The 17,153-nt window shown below is 39.1% G+C and overlaps 1 protein-coding gene across 2 annotated transcripts; it reads left to right on the top strand.

The window, feature by feature from the left end:
- The first annotated feature begins 2,962 nt into the window (after positions 1-2,962).
- usf1 (upstream transcription factor 1) lies at positions 2,963-16,682 on the top strand. Of its 2 annotated transcripts, none has more exons than XM_034098116.2 (11): positions 2,963-3,044; positions 3,679-3,740; positions 3,879-3,928; positions 4,887-4,999; positions 11,330-11,443; positions 12,182-12,335; positions 12,737-12,824; positions 12,979-13,037; positions 13,120-13,214; positions 13,328-13,456; positions 15,919-16,682. In XM_034098116.2, exons 2-11 carry the CDS (start codon positions 3,733-3,735, stop codon positions 16,006-16,008), a joined length of 900 nt encoding a protein of 299 aa, XP_033954007.1. In that variant the 5' UTR covers positions 2,963-3,044; positions 3,679-3,732; the 3' UTR covers positions 16,009-16,682. The 2 variants fall into 2 exon arrangements, with proteins under 2 accessions (XP_033954007.1, XP_033954008.1); XM_034098117.2 differs by lacking the exon at positions 2,963-3,044 and adding an exon at positions 3,147-3,165.
- Positions 16,683-17,153: the final 471 nt, after the last annotated feature.

Below are 17,153 nucleotides of genomic sequence, written 5' to 3'. Positions count from 1 at the left end.
GCGTGCATGAAAATGTAAGTGCATATATTCTTGCCTAGTTCGGTTATTGGTTAATGTTCATAATACAGAGCTTACTCTGAAATAGAAGGCAGTTAGCAATAGCCGCTAACTTTGCCATGCTGACTATGGGACAGCACGAGGTGCGGCCGCACCAGGCACGCTCCCTCACATTGCATAATTAACAATGTAACGCCAAGTTGATGCAGGGGCCAATGTATGCAGTGTTCTTTATATTGTAGTCATTATAGAGACTTCATTGTGTGCATTCCTGTATGTTGCTCATGCGTGATTGTTTATAATAGTTAATTACTTTATGTAATAACGTGTCATTTCAATCGCCATTCTGTTCCGGCCTTTGGCCAATAGAGGGCCACATAGGCCAGCTAATTGTGCCATTTCTTTATCTACCTAATTTACTGTGTAACAATGTCACTGGTAATTATCCCTCTATAATACATGTTTATTCATCCGTGTTTATCTTTATATTACAGATAGCACACCCATACAATTACCATTGCATGTAAAATTCACTAACCTGGAAATCAATAAAGTAGTTACAGCCTGTGGAAAGCCGTTCTTCCTCACATGTCCGTCGCCGACACCTTCTAACAGAGGACAGGAAAATCTAGCTGCAGCACGACCCGTATACTTTTGCACGCCGTGTTCTCAACAGGACCTTTAACTAATTAATTCCATAACGTGCCATGTAATTTTACAATAAATATTTCCCACTGCCAAACATAGAAACATACATGTCTTACATGTTTTATTTATTTATTTATAGTTATGTGTTTATTTGGTTTTGTATTTATTTTATCCAAGCATTTGTCATTTTTTGTTCTCAATATTCTTTATCCACGATACAGTTATGGATTGGAAGAACGATTGACTTCCTTGTATTCCTTATAAGGATGTCACAAGCAACACGTCATTCTTGTCATGTTTATTTAGCCACCCACCTTCCTAAATTTCCGCGCTGGTATAGCTCAGTGGTTACTCCGAACAACAATTCCTCCCCAGAATTACTGCTCTCTGTCCCTTCGCGGGATCGAACCACGGGCGCTGTCCAGTGTTTTCTCTCCCTCTGGTCACAAATGCTGTCGTCATGTAGGGTTCTCATAAATACACACATTTGAATTTCAAAAACTGTCTCAGTTTGGACATTAAAATAGTAAATACTTGAATCAAAGTTGCTTTGAAAGAATATCTAATGTTGATGTTGATTTTGTTTCAGTAAATTCAATTGTAGTAAACTAAATAATTCCATACCGTGCCATGTAATTTTAAGGTAAATATAGTTTCCCACGACCAAACATAAAAACATAAATGTTTGGAAAGAAAAGTCTTACATTTTTTGTTTAATATTTCCTTTTTTTAGTCACATGTTTATTTGGTTTTGCATTTATTCTACATGCAATTGTAATTTGTAGTCTCCATTTTATCCATGATGCATTTCTGGACAGGAAAAAATATATTAATTTCCTTCATTCATTAATAAAGGTTCATCTTCTTCTTCTTCCTTATATGGATGTCATAATCAACGCGTCATTCTTATCATGTTTATAATGTCACTCATGGAATTGACAGCTGAGCGCAGGTTTAGCTCAGTGGTTACTTCGAACGCCAACTGTTCTCTGTCTCCTCGCGGGATCGAACCACGGGCGATGTCCAGTGTTTTCTGTCCTCCTGGTCTAACATGCTGTCATCATGTAAAGGATTCTCATAAATACCAACATTTTTAGCCTACTTTCAAAACTGTCTCAGTTTGGATATTAAAATAGTAAGCAAAGCATTGAAGCAAAGTTGCTCTGAAAGAATATCTAATGTTGATGTTGATTTTGTTTCAGTACATTAGCCTACATTGTATTTAACTAGGCTAATTAATTCCATAACGTGCCATGTCATTTTACAGTAGCCTACATTTCTCACGGCCAAACATAGAAACATAGCCTACATGTTGTTAAAGAAAAGTCTTGCATGTTTTGTTTATTTCTTTCTTTCTCGATAGTCATGTGTTTATTTGGTTTTGTATTTATTTTATCCAAGCATATCACTTTTTGTTCTCAATGTTCTTTATCCACGATAGCAGTTATTGACTGGAAGAAAGATTAATTTCCTTTTATTCTATATATGTCTCAAGCAACATATCATTGTTGTCATGTTTATGGTGCCACCCACCTGCTCGTAGATCCGCGCTGACTTAGCCCAGTGGTTACTTCAAACAACAATTCCCCTCCAGAATTCTTACCGTTCTCTGTCCCTTCGCGGGATCGACCCACGGGCGCAGTCCAGTGTTTTCTGTCCCTCTGGTCTGACATGCTGCCATCATGTTAAGGATTCACATGCATATCAACATTTTATTTTTCTTAAATTGCCTCAGTGTGTAGATTCAAATATAAAAATACTTGAATCAGTGAAGCAAAGTTGTTCTGAAATAAATGTTGAGTTTGTTTTAGTAATGGCATTGTATTCACTTGTTCTCTTTTAATAATTCCATACCACACCATTTCATTTTACAGAAAATATATATATATTTTGTATTATTGTTTATTTTTTAAACCGAATATATTATTTCAGACGTCCGGCTGACACTCGCCTCAACACTGTCGGCTGTGGTCTGCCTTCATTTGTGCAGCGTTAATCTCGCAATATTTTGGTTTTCCGATTTCTCATGTATCAACATAACTATTTTAAACATTTTATACGATAAATGTATACATTGAACTGTGCAATATCTTTAATAATCATGGGTTCAAGATTTCTCTTTAAACGATAAGTTTTACCTAACAGAACTGTCCAATGATGGGTTGATACCGAGTGTTTCAGATTTCCACCTGCTCCTGAACGCACCTCCTCCCCCGTGAATGTGGCAGTATCAACAACAGCCCGTGCGTCAGATATTTGTATTTCCTTGTTTATTAAAATGAATATGAAATACTTATGAACTGATCTGGAATCAGGCAAATGTCTTCCTTATCGCGCATGCGTAACGCTGTCATCGACGCTGGTCTGTTGACAAATATCGGGGGAGGGACCACTGCGGCGTAAGTAGACCTTTGTTCAGAATGGAATATATTCTACATAATTTAGCAGTGTGTATATTATAGCCCCTCAAACTCGTTTTAGATTGGCTGTGTATGCTGTTGCAGTCACTGCCCGAACAAGGTTAGAGGAATGGAAAGTGCTTTGTTAAACATCTGTAAAAACCGCTGGGGCCGGGTAATGTAGCAGAAATGTAGAATCTCCGTCAAGCTAGCTACAAGAAAGCATGATTTCCGGTGCGAAGCCCCAAAGCAACATACTTGTTCAAATACTAATGGTTAGCTATCTGAGTGAAATAGCACACAACCGAAAATACACAACTCATGTAAGCAATCTGGCAAGTAAATAAAAACGTGGTTTCATAAAACCGTTTTTCACCGCACACAGGATTTTTATTTTGTCCCGCATCATTTTATGCTTTAATTTTGAAGGCGACGACGGCTACCTTCCGGTACCATCCACGGTAACTTCAGCTCACACAGCCTCAAAGCTAGCTACCAAAACCTTATTCAAAACACCGTTCCAGGTTTAAGCTTTGGGGGCATGTCGTTTAGAGACATATGAGTCGACAGTATTGTATAGTTTTCATCTAGGTTTCACTATTTCCATTGTCTAACTTATGAACTTGTTTCACAGTCTGGCTGTGGGCGCGAGTGAAGGCGGTCTCGTCGTCCAAGACTGTCGGCAGCAATGAAGAGGTGAGCGGGACCGTAACATGCGCTATTGTCAACGTATAACAACAGAAAGACATTGATAGACAGGACTACACATCCTCTAACTAGTAGTGCATTCGTTAACAACAACATGACACCTCTCTTGTATTTCCATTTGTGCAGCCAACAGAAAAGCCCCGAACCAGATGGGGGTGTAACCGTCAACGAGGAAGGTAAAAACCAGAGGTGGAAGAAGTACTCAGATCTTGTACTTGAGTAAAAGTAAAAGCACCAGAGTGTAGGAATACTCTGTTACAAGTAAAAGTCCTGCATTCAAAATGTTACTTAAATAAAAGTACAAAAGTAATGGCATCAAAATGTACTTAAAGTACCAAAAGTAGAAGTACTCAGTCATCATGCAGATTGGCCCATTCCAGAATAATATATATTATATGTTTTGATTATAATTATTGATGCATTAAAGTGTTATTAAAGGTGCAGCTAGCTTTAATGACTTTGTATACATCAGGGTAGCTTGTGAATTTACTCCAGGTGTAACTAACGCCTTATTTAAGTGTTGATTATATTTCAAATTATTAATCCAAATCTGCAAACAAACTAAAGGTTTTAATTAAATGTAGTGGAGTAAACGTACACAATGTACCTCTGATCTTTAGTCGGGTAGAAGTGCAAAGGAGCAAAACATTTAAATACTAAATAAAGTCCAAGCCCCTCAAATGTTACTCAAGCGCACTACTTGGGTAAATCTACTTATTTACTTTACACCACTGATAAAAACACATCATTGCCTATTAAATCTATCTTTACAGTATGTCAAAGAATATTTACATTTATATATTGTGTATCATTACAAGTATTTGCTATGCTCTGTGTATGTTTTATTATACACAAGTTAAACAACCTGGTTTCCGACACAACCTTTTTAAAGTTAAAAACAATTATTATTTGATATGGGTTGAGGATGAAACCCTTTTATAAAACCACCATATGAGTGCATTTTAACCATGAAAACATGCTGTGTGTGCCTATTATATATCCTTACATTTCAACTGTACCTATAAGATGGCACACGGTTGTGGAATGACATGTACCATAGTACAATAAAGCTGTTATTTCTGTAAGATTTTTTCAAAGTTTACTAACATTTTCCGTGACTTTTTGCTCCTTCAGGGTCCGTAGCCACGGCAGAGGACCCGGCAGCTATTGCCACCATTCAGTCCTCCGCCACCTTCACCGACCAACCCATCAAATATCTCTTCAAGACAGAAGGAGCAGGCGGACAGGTAGGAAAGAGTTTCAGTGTTCAGGGGAAAACACACAGACACAAATCAGAAAGAGACATCAAAGTTAAAAATGTACTTTAGGATTATTATGCAGATACAGAACAGAAGACAAAGTCAAAGCACACTGGAGTGAAGTGTCATTAACAATCTATATTTGTGGAGAAAGACATCAAGTTGTAGATATCAGGCTTGTTTGAGACGAGCCAGACCGACGCAGACCTGCCCAATTGCGATCGCCGTCTTTCTAGTGCGTTGCATGATGGTTAGTCATTTTGTCCGACTTGCTCTGGAGGCTCGCCTACATGAGCCGTTGAAATCTCGCGGGACAAAGACGCCCGCAGCCTTGAGAGCGAGGCGCGGCAAGGCGGCGCAGTTCCTCTCCATGGGCTGCGGAAGCTAAATGCTTGATGGGAAACGACTCGCTGGTATCTCGAGCTGAGCGCTCATTGGTGGTTTTTACCCCGTGCTGCTGATGAAACTCTCCAATTGGCTCGGCAAAAGTTTGTTGTTGTTTTGTGTCAGTTTTACGTCGCCACTTCCATTCACATTTTTCATCATGAAATTAATATCTATATATTTTATACTATACTTGCACTGCTTACCGTTTTCATACTTTATATATCATACATCATATTCATACACACTGTTAATACTGCTCACAGGCTGCTGTGTATTCATACCCCTCACTGTTTGTTCATCATCATTCAATTCATTCTATATTTTATCTTTTAATGTTTATTTTATTAGCTTTTCTTTTTAATGACTGATTTTAAATGCCATTTTCTTAATGTCTTTCATTTTTTGTTTTTCTTTTAATGTTTCTTTTACTGTTTTTAAATGCCTTTATCTGAATGTCTTTCATTTTTGTAAAGCACCTTGAATTGCCTGGTGCTGAAAGGTGCTATATAAATAAACTTGCCTTGCCTTTTATTCTGTAGATTGTATACATTACTTTTCACTTTACTGCTTGTTGCCAGTGGCGTAGCCAGGAATTATTGTGTGGGTGGGCCTGGAGAAATGTAGGTGGGCCAGGGGAGACTTATTAAGCGTGGGGTCTGAGCTGAAAATTCATTAATGATTTGAATGATTTTTTAATGCACTAATTGAACATAAGCATAAACTGGCAGTGAAAACAAAAACATAGGCACGGCGGCCTCAGAATGTGTGTAAAACTGACATCCACATGACTAGGGATGGGTATCGTTAAGGTTTTAACAGTAGGCCTACTACTACTTTTATCGATACCGCTTATCGATCCGGTGCTTTAACGTTACTTTTATCGTTTTTTTTGGAGAAAAAAACAAGGTAAACTAAATAAACAAATTGTGAACAAAACTAACATTGCTTTTTATTTTAATTAAATACATAATATTTTACATCAAAGGAAACAACAATGTTTTAACACATCATATTAAATAATGTGATGACAGAACTATAAACAGAATAGCTGAAACTTTAACAAACTAAATAACTCAGTTACCTCTAATCATTAACCCACGTTTGTATAATGTAGTTAACTCTGTGTGTTGCTGCTAGCATACATAACACCTGACGTGGAAACGTTACTCGTGGATGGGGCTACAGAGCTACTAGAAAGTGCACTTTTGGTAACGAGCATTGTCCACATCGAGACGGGTAAAGTAAAGTTTAACCACCTCGGAGCACGTTCTCTCCGCCATCTCCTCCATGTGTGTGTGTTGCTGCATGTAGCAGCTGCGTGTGTGTAAACTCCCCCCCCCCCCCCCCTCGCAAAAAGACGCATTTTGCTGTCTTTTTGCATATTAGAAACGGAGTTGGCGACACTAAAACTGCAATATAATGTGTGTGTAGCAATAATACATATGACAGATATTTTTTACATGTCTCTCTCCAGTACTGGCCGATAACGTTGGAGCTTAATGGTAACACGGTCTTTAATAATTCAGCCCCGGGGCCCGGTACCCATCCCTACACATGGCTGGCTCGGCGGCCACAGGTTGTTTATCCTTGACAGTCGCACAGTGGGCACACACTGAGAGAGTCTTTTCATATTCAGCAAATGTGTACACGCTTCACTGCAGACCTCAAGAAGAAATAAGACTTTCATTCACTCACGGCAAAACTTACTTTACTTGCTAATTTACTCACGTTAAAAAAATGCACTCCCTATTCCATTGTCATGAAGGTGGATTCTAACTATATCCAGAATAAGTTTGATTGGATCCAGACTAGAAACATGTTTATTTCTGCTGTAAAGTTGGGCATTTTAACATGGGGGTATATGGGAATTGCTCCTTTCTGCATCCATCCCCTGTTGGCCACTAGATGAACTGCAGTGTGTGGCACTTCCTTCTGGGCTTCCCGGCTCTGCACTATAACGCGCTGATTGGCTGTGGGTGGGCCAGACGTGCATGTGGGTGGGCCCAGGCCCACCCACAGCTACGCCACTGACTCCTGGTTAGAAGCTAAACTGCATTTCGTTGTCTCCTGTAATCTGTGCAATAACAATAAAGTTGAATCTAATCTTGAGCAGGAACAAATGTATTTACTTAGTACATATCTGACATTAATTATTATACACATTTATGCATTCTTTATAAATGCAAACCGAGTCAAGCCGACTCCGGAGGTGGCGGTATGCACCTTAAAGTTGTTTGCAATCTGCCAAAAAACCAAGAGAAGAAGCCGATTCCGAGCTGTCCGACTTCAGGCGAGCTTTTTGAGTACTCCCCCGGCTGCAATCGGCTATTCTCGTCTACTTTCAAGACGAGCCGCAGCTCATCTCAAACAAGCCTATTCTCTCTTGAACCAACAGCTTCTTCACAAGACCTTGGGGGGTCACATGACTGACGACTGTAGCCAACCCGCCCCCTAAAAAAACCCAAAATAAGTTAAGGCCAAAAGCAGCTGCTTTGATTTGCCAAATCCCCCCCTTCAGACTGTCCTTGTTGGTTCTCAGAACACAGTATTACCCTGATACATGCAACTCATTTGAAGTGCCAATCTTGTCTGTGACTCCACCTTTCTTGATAATCGTGCCAGTTTGCAATACCCCCTGGTCTCAGCACTCATGACCCACTTCACTTAATGGAGACCTAAAAGTAGAAGGTAGATTCAATCTCTCTATCTGTATGCTCAGAATTCTTACAAAGTGTTGGACAGAGCTTGATTTTGAACAGTTATGTCATTAAGGTTAGCTGTAAGCTTAATTTTGAGCATAATGTTGGATAAATGCTTGATTTTTTAAAATAATCTGGCGTTTTGGCTACACAATTACTCATGATGAAATAAGCTAGCTCAGCATTAAATAATCATGATTATAACATACAATCAAAGTGGGTATGAACAACTACCTAGATACATTGATTGTTGTGCGTATAAAGAAAATATTTAAACTTTTTCTCAACTGCATTCATAGTTATAACTTTGTTGTTTTCCATTGCATTCATAGTGACACTAGGTAATTGCAATTCCCCTTAGGGGTTAAGGTGGACATATTATACTCATTTCATAAAGGTCAGTGTGTGTGTGTGTGTGTGTGTGTGTGTGTGTGTGTGTGTGTGTGTGTGTGTGTGTGTGTGTGTGTGTGTGTGTGTGTGTGTGTGTGTGTGTGTGTGTGTGTGTGTGTGTGTGTGTGTGTGTGTGTGTGTGTGTGTGTGTGTGTGTGTGTGTGTGTGTGTGTGTGTGTGTGTGTGTGTGTGTGTGTGTGTGTGTGTGTGTGTGTGTGGGAGAGAAACTCCCTCTAGAGCAGAGATGGGCAAATGGCGGCCCGGGGGCCAAATTTTTTTACTTGTAGTACTGATGCCGTCCACTAGACTCCTAGTTACGTCGCGAGCTGCGTACATGATTTCAAATACCGCGAAATAATCTGTGACGCGTTTGTGTGTATTGTGTTTGTTTCCCGGGGAAACACTCACAAGAAACACCGGCTGTTGTTATGCCTGCTGTGACGTTAAGTTGCGGCTTGTAATTATGCCTGAGCTTAACAGTTGTATTTATCATCTGAATTTGGCGAAACAAGTTTAATATTCTAAAAACCAAGACTTTGTTTATTTGAAATCAGATGAAAACAAACTGTCACGGACCCTGCCGTGTTATCTATGATTACTATACGCCAGGAGTGCCCAACCTTTTTTGAACCGAGAGCTACTTTTAAAGTCCAAATAGAGAAGCGTAGCCATTACTGACAGCCTACTACCAGGTAAATGCACACTTCTACTTGTATAAAACTGACCTTTGTACGATTAATACTTCATAAAATACTGCAGATCCTTTATCTTACCTCTTTCTAATCTACACACATAAAAGTATTTAACTGAAGTTACACAACAGTGTTGTTGATACAGAGTTGGAGTTTATTCACACGTCACTACAGTGGGTAATGTTTTCAAGAAACATTGAACAGTGCTGCCACATATGACACAGGGAAAAAAGAAAAGACGCTGAACCCTTTCTTTGCCATTATATAAAAATAGTGTAAAAGTATAAATGAGGCTTACTAATAAGACAACTCAGATCTGAAGCTACACAGGAATCTTCTGCCAAAGTGCAATACAAAAGACAACATTAATAGAATCAAACACTTTTTTGTTGCATTTTAGTAGAGTATAAAAAGAAATGCCTTTAAAATAGGATGCAAGCAACACTAGTTTCTTAACCTGAATTGATAATAGACTATAATCAATTTAAACAGAACAGATCTTAATGTTTGCATTCTTATACCATTTTGTACAATAATTATAATGAATAAGTTCAAACAAACTAAAACTTACAGCTGATTAATAACGGTATCTAACTTGAGTTTTTATTATATCAAAAACCTGTTGAAATGCTACTGTTATTTTTACTGTCCCCCAAAAGCGCGTCGGCAGCCTCCAGGAATGCTTCTTTCACAACTTCACCGTCTTTGAAAGACTTCATGTGTTTCGCAAGAACGTGACTGACACGATAAGTTGCTATGGTAGCAGCCTTGCTCTTGTTGTTGGGCCTGGTGAAAATGGACTGCTGTGCATTTAGCTGTCCTTTCAGGCCCCTCCCCTTTTGGGAGAGTAGGGCAGATTTAGGAGGGAATTCCGTCTCGTAGCGTTTGTGCACTGTTTTGAAATGCCGCTCCTAAATGACCCTTCTTCGATAAAGCCACGCTCGCATTGCAGATGAGACAGATGGACTTTGAATTGGAATAGATAAAAAAGTAATCATCCTCCCACTCGGAGTGACAATTATATATTTTGGGCTTTTTTGCTTCTGCCATAATTGCGGTCTTGTGTGTGTCACGGACAACGTCAGCGAAATAGTGACCACTGCCCACCAGCCACGCCCCGACACATGGGGTCATGCCGGCCAATCACAAAGCTTTGATGCGTTCAAGTGCATTATTCTGGCACAGGAAGATTATGTTATAGGACATTAACGATAAAACAGAATATTGTTGTTCTATTTTTAGACACATCTCGCGATCGACTGGGAATCTCCCCGCGATTGACCGGTCAATCGCGATCGACTGGTTGGGCACCCCTGCTATACGCTTTTCATTCATAATTTCAGCGGGAGGGAGGGGGAGCGGCGCTGAGGAACAGCAGAGTGCAGGCTGACAGGTGCCTGTGTTGAAATTCCCCTTATTGTGGAATAAGGGGAATGCAGAGACTGGCTACAAGTGTCTTAGGTTCAAGTTAGACAACTAATGTCTGGGTTAGTGTTCATGACTTCATGTTTATGTCATCTTAATGGTTAATCTCAATACACACACATTTTCCGTGCTTTCCAATAGTTTAAAATAGTTTTATTCCACTGTTAATAACCTGTTCAATAAAAACATGCCACTTGTAAAAATGAAATAACATCTCTGTGAACTGATATTTGTTTAGTGAGCTTATTAGAGGATGTTCCCTGAAAGATTGTAAAATGTCAATGAAGATGTCAGACTTAGTAAATTTGTTAATAATTACATACAACACATGGAATTTGTATGTGTGTTCCAAGTGAATCTGCGGCCCCCTGGTGGCCAATATATCAATGATGTGGCCCCCACCACCATCCTAGTTGCCCATCCCTGCTCTAGACTCAGGGAACACAGGGATTTTAGCCTTTGCAGACCATTTACATGCAAACCTACGTTACACACTACAGGAAAGGGAAACACCCCAAATAGCATAATAGTGCTTCTTAAATAAAGTATGTATTAATCTTAATGATAAAGGCTTTGAGAGTCTGGACATTTTTAGTTTAGGTTCCTTAAAAGTACTTAATTTTAGTCAAAAAAAATGCTGCACAAACCCCGTATGCTCGACAGTTGTGTGTTGGTCTCCTCAGTGATAATGTATTGATCACTCAGTGTGACATGTTGTGTCCCAGGTGACTTACAGAGTGATCCAGGTGTCCGATGGCCAGTTGGAGGGTCAAACAGATGGAGCTGCAGCCGTCAGCCTGGTCACTGGTTTCCCAGCATCCACTCAGGCTGTCACACAGGTGAGAACCACACTGACCAACCGAGAATAAGTGTCTATAAAGGCAAAAACTATTCATTTGAAACTAAAATCAAGCATAGTTTAGACAGAGGTTAGCGAAATAGATGTAACATGAAGACAGGCCTTAATGAAACTTGTCCGTCATGCACCGGAGAACTTACATTTTAAAAAACAGGCAACTACACGTTAATACAAATATGAAAAAATAAATGTACATTCTTGGTAATTTTTTTTATAAAAAGCTGGATTTTAAATAAGGAAGTGAAGATGTAAATGTATTAAAGGAGCCATTGTCATTCATCATAAGCAATGGTCATAAACTGTAAAAAAATCAATATACTTTACATATAAGCAGGGTTAAAGTGCTTCTTACAAAGATTCTTAGTAAGGAAAGAGTCCCCACTCTGTAGACAGAGTTTTGTAGTTCTCACAACTCAAACAGAGTGATAGATCTTCCTCTCTGTATCAGATTGCACCCCATCACTAGGCCTGTCACGATAATTAATTTTGCTGGACGATACATTTTCCCGGAAATTATTGCGATAAACGATAATATTGTCGGCACTGGCCATCACATTCAAGAATCACATTTTCCCAGTTAAATTCTCATTCATATAATATAAAAAATGTATGCCTGGAAAATGTATTCTTCGAGCTAAGACATGCAGTGTTTGGATAAACTCGCTCATTTACTGTGTACCTGTGAGGAGTGCTGATGTGAGTGTGTGTTTGGTGTCAGGCTGTGTTCTCCCAGCCCGAGGAACTAGAGGGAGACGGCAGCTCGGAGGCACAGTACACATACTACCCTGCCACCATCGCAGACGCCACCACGGGAACCATGGTAACCACAGTGCAGGCCTCCGACACCCTGCTGGGTCAGACCACACCTACAGGTAAGCACTGCTGTGTGTGTGTGTGTGTGTGTGTGTGTGTGTGTGTGTGTGTGTGTGTGTGTGTGTGTGTGTGTGTGTGTGTGTGTGTGTGTGTGTGTGTGTGTGTGTGTGTGTGTGTGTGTGTGTGTGTGTGTGTGTGTGTGTGTGTGTGTGTGTGTGTGTGTGTGTGTGTGTGTGTGTGTGTGTGTGTGTGTGTGTGTGTGTGTGTGTTTATGCAGCTAAGGCTGCTTTCTTGTTGGAAAAAATATATAATGCTATTTTCCTATAATAACTACTTAAATATGATATATTATCAGGTTGCAAGGATCTATACTTTATCTGTATAGATGTTAATGTGATAGAGACTATAAATGAGAGCTTAACGTTTTATCTGTAGCTGACAGTAAGCTTTTGTTTTTCAGGGCAGCTTTACGTGATGATGTCACCCCAGGAAGTTCTGACAGGTTCCAATCAAAGGACAATCGCACCGCGCACTCAGCCATACATAGCGTAATTACATCCTCCTTTAACAGAAATACAGCACTGTTTCATCAATACGCAGTCAATCGTAGAACATCTTCTATAAAAAAATGTTTTCCCAGTTTGGGAATCATAAAGTGTATCTTATATCTAGCAAAATCTTTGCTTTCATCTTTTTTTTTAGAAAGCAAGAAGCTCCCCGGGGTTCCAGAGATGATAAGCGGCGAGCTCAGCACAACGAAGGTCAGTGCTCATGTCCAGTGTATCAATTTAATATCTGATCAGGTATGGATTATAAATTCAACTTTTAATGTTGTTCAAACAGTTGAGCGCCGGCGCAGGGACAAGATTAACAACTGGATAGTGCAGCTGTCAAAGGCAATCCCAGACTGTAACATTGACTACACCAAGACAGGACAGGTGAGCTCTTGTTTTTATTTCCAGAAGCACAACATTTGTTACACTAAAAAGGATTGGGAAAGAAAGAGCTGGCCATTTCTATAATTCCTAAATTGTCTTGTGTTTTGTTTCAGAGTAAAGGAGGAATCTTGTCCAAAGCCTGTGATTACATCAAGGAGCTCCGACAGAGTAACCTGAAGCTGGGGGAGGATATCAGCACCCTGGACCGCCTCAGGATGGACAACCAGCTTCTCAGACAGGAGGTACCACTGCACGTGTTTTTAGACAGCTGTCAAGTCTAGTTACTTTTTGTCAGTAAAGTGGACAGCCATGGAAACAATATAGTGGTGGTGGTTCAGTGATAGGGCAAGGGAATGCGAAAAGGAATGAGATTCTTCCAATGGATTAGGAATATTGCAAAGAATGAGATCTGTGGCAAACGTACTCTTATAACACATTTTATCAAGCATTAGATTCTCCATATATTAACACCACCTTCTTGAGGCGTAAATGTAAACTACATCACATGGCTGTGCATCACGCCAATATTCGTTGTGGTGACATTTTAGTATTCTCATTTAGTCACTTGTTAGCAGCCTCTGTTGTAACACTAGAACCGCTAACAGGTCAATTTTACCCGCAGCTGTTTTTTGATTGTATGTGACTTTTTTTCAATAAAATATGAAGGTCTCCCAGTCCGTGACTTTTCCTGAAAGGGTGTTATGTAGCACCCTCTGTTGTTAAAAATTGTCAATATGAAGTCAGATTGAAAAAATCGCTGTTCTACATGATAAATAAAAGAACATTGTACCTTGAAAATCAATAGCGGGTACATTTGACCCGTTGGCGGTTTTAGGTATACAGCGACCTCTGGCGGTTCTAGTGTTTATGACACATAGAAAATTCAGACGCTCACGATTGGGGTATTTACTGATGTATTTTACGTCGTAGATCAAAACAGGCAAATCTCTCCAGTTTGTCAACCTCTGACTCTATTTCGGGCATCCAACCAACAACATGTTCAAAAAATTGATGACTTTGAGACAAGGGAACCGGAAGTTGTGAAATGCTGACATATTTCCAGGTTTATAGCTACTCTAAAAAAGTCTTAAATTGAACATAACTTACAGACAAATCCGATTTATGTGTTCTACTCATAAATTGAACATGTGTACACTGACAACTGAAAAGAGAATGTTTGGTTTATCAACCACCCACAATCACAGTTAGGCACTCTGTGTCAATGTAGGACTCATTTCTCCTTAAGCTGTTGTGTGACATTTGTTATGACGCAGGTCTTGTGAGAAAACAAGTTGTTTCCAATCTCCAAAGTCTCAAGCAAAACTAGGGATGCTCCGATCGCCAATTTCTGGGCCGATCGCCGGAATCAGTATCGGCCGATACCGATCGCCGATCCGATCAAGTGGGCGGGGCCTAAATGGAAGATTTAAACATCACTTTAAATCTTCTATTTAAAGTGATATTTAAAACTCAGTTAATGGGGCTCATTCACTGGAGCTTCCACAAACAACAATCAACTTAATTATTACATTCAAATGATGTACATTATTCAAGTTTACATTCACTTTGGAGAATAACACGGGAGAAATTAGCGGAAGCGCTCTCTTTCCCTCTTCCCTCTCTCTCTCTCCCTCCTGACAGCCTGTCAGTATCTCATGCAGCTCACTGATCCAGTAATGAGTGACCCGACAGTGAAGAATAAATATATTTATAATAACTAGTTTAGCTTGTTCCAGAGGTAGATAAAATAGCTAAGTGTGTTAGGTCTAACTCTTGTGTGTTTGGCTCCGTCTCAGCGGGTGGAGCTGCAGGATTTCTGCTTCACACACGTTGCATACCACTATTTTACTCTCTTTTTCGGACACCTTGAAATACTGCCAGACCGGTGAAGCTATTTTGGCGAGCTTGTTTTGCCGCACATAGAGAAAAGTGTATTTTACGTCATGCGATCGGCTCTCGCGATCGATCGGTGCATCCCTAAGCAAAACTGTACTGTACTAGGATTACATGCTTACTAAATGTTATGAATCTGCGATCCATAATGCTGTTATTATGTATTTCATCTGGTTGAAATACATAATAACAGAAATGGGGAAAATGCTATATCTAAAAGTAGAAATTCAGGCAGGAAACAAATGCTAAATACCCAGCAATCAATTTGAATCAAATGTTTCTAATAGGTTGAAAATGTACTTGCACGATTAAAAAATTATCAAAACAGTTGCATAATCGATGATGAGTAAACCCTGCTGTTGGTTGCGTAGAACAGTCTAGTTTAAGAGTTGATACAATGGCTTGCAGGTTAAAAAAAACATCTAGCCATCTGTTACATCTTGTAGTTATTGATCAGAATCTTTTTTTAAGGCAATAGAATAATATATTTTCAACATATTACAAGTACTACAATACATACTTGACATATTTCTTGACAAAATTGGTTAATAAGTGTGTTTGCGTCGTATTTTAGATGCAAATGTGGCACTGGTGATTGGTTTAACTTATAATCAGGATGTGTCTACTTAAAGCCAGAATATGACTTCTAAAGCATGTAGTGGATACCTACATTCTAATGAAACACTTAATGCTCCTTTGTCCAGACTTCAACATGACTTGAGTTAGTCACAGTTGTTGCATGAAGAAGGTCAAGAGTCAGCTGATGAGGCAGTATTACTACTTCTTAACTATCTTTGTTGCTGTTGCTTAGGTGGAGGACTGGAAATCCAAGAATCAGATCCTGAGGAACCTCCTACGACAGCACGGCATTGTGGGATCATCCAGCACAGACCCCCAGTGAGAACCCTGATGCCCCGGGGTATTTGAAGACAACCGCGTATGGGCCAAAAGAGTACTTGAAATGCTTTGAGATACTTTATTTGTGATCGAGAGTGCATGAAAACAATTGAATATGGTCATTGGTATTCAAATCCAGCATCTTTGCATCATGAAATCTTTGAATATTATCTTAAATGCTTTTTACAACATTGAAATGTAAAGAATGTCATTGAAAGTCATCAGTCAAACAAAGCCCTTGTAGAATGCCTTCCTCCACAAACATTATGATTGTTCATTAACCTCCAGTACAGTAAGCTCCAAAACATGACCAGCTACTCATGTCACTTTTTTTTAACCTCTGCAGTACCGTGCTTCTCTGCATCAAATGCACTCATGTTAATGTCTCATTGTATCCATGCTTTGACTTGTTTTGATCTAATCAATATCACTAAGACCAGATGATACCAACTTCATAGTTCAGCTCTTTGCTTTGTATTTTTGTACGTTTCATAAAGCCTTACTGGGGACAATAATTTAATTGCTACCATTTAACCTAATAAAGTAACAGAGGTTGGTTAGCTTTTCATTGTAGGTAGGCTATGTATGTCTTTATAATAAAAGGAAAAAGTAAATAATATACTGTACGTACATAAGCCACTGTTTATTAAAGGCGGTAAATTGGTTAAAATATGACAACCTGTTTTTATTTCCTTGTATCATAGTCATGACTTATGAGTATACATTGTATATTGTGGACTAAGTACATGTACTCAAGTACAATTAGGAAGTACTTGTATTGTAATTTTCTTGAGTAATTAATTACTAAAGTTACTAATTACTACTTACTGTAAGTACGTTTATTAAACAGCGTTAGTGACTTTTTAACTGAAAAATGTGCACTAAATTAACTTTTGACATAATGCAATCTCTAAACATTCAACTAGTGGACTTACTGTTTCAGATACAAAAAAGTCAAATCAATACATCAATAATTTATGTATCAACAGTTTGAAGTACTTTGGTACTTTCAGTATAATTTGATCGCAATACTTTTGTACTATTTACTGAAGTAACATTTTGAATGCAGGACTTTTCCTGTAACAGAATATTTTTACAATTTATTATTGCTAACATCAGAGTACTTCTTCCACCACTGTACGCTGTTTT

This window comes from Pseudochaenichthys georgianus, chromosome 13, assembly GCF_902827115.2.
Source record: "Pseudochaenichthys georgianus chromosome 13, fPseGeo1.2, whole genome shotgun sequence".
Taxonomy (NCBI): Eukaryota; Metazoa; Chordata; class Actinopteri; order Perciformes; family Channichthyidae; genus Pseudochaenichthys; species Pseudochaenichthys georgianus.
Note: the sequence above shows the minus strand (reverse complement) of the source record. Positions and strands in the feature narration are given on the sequence as shown.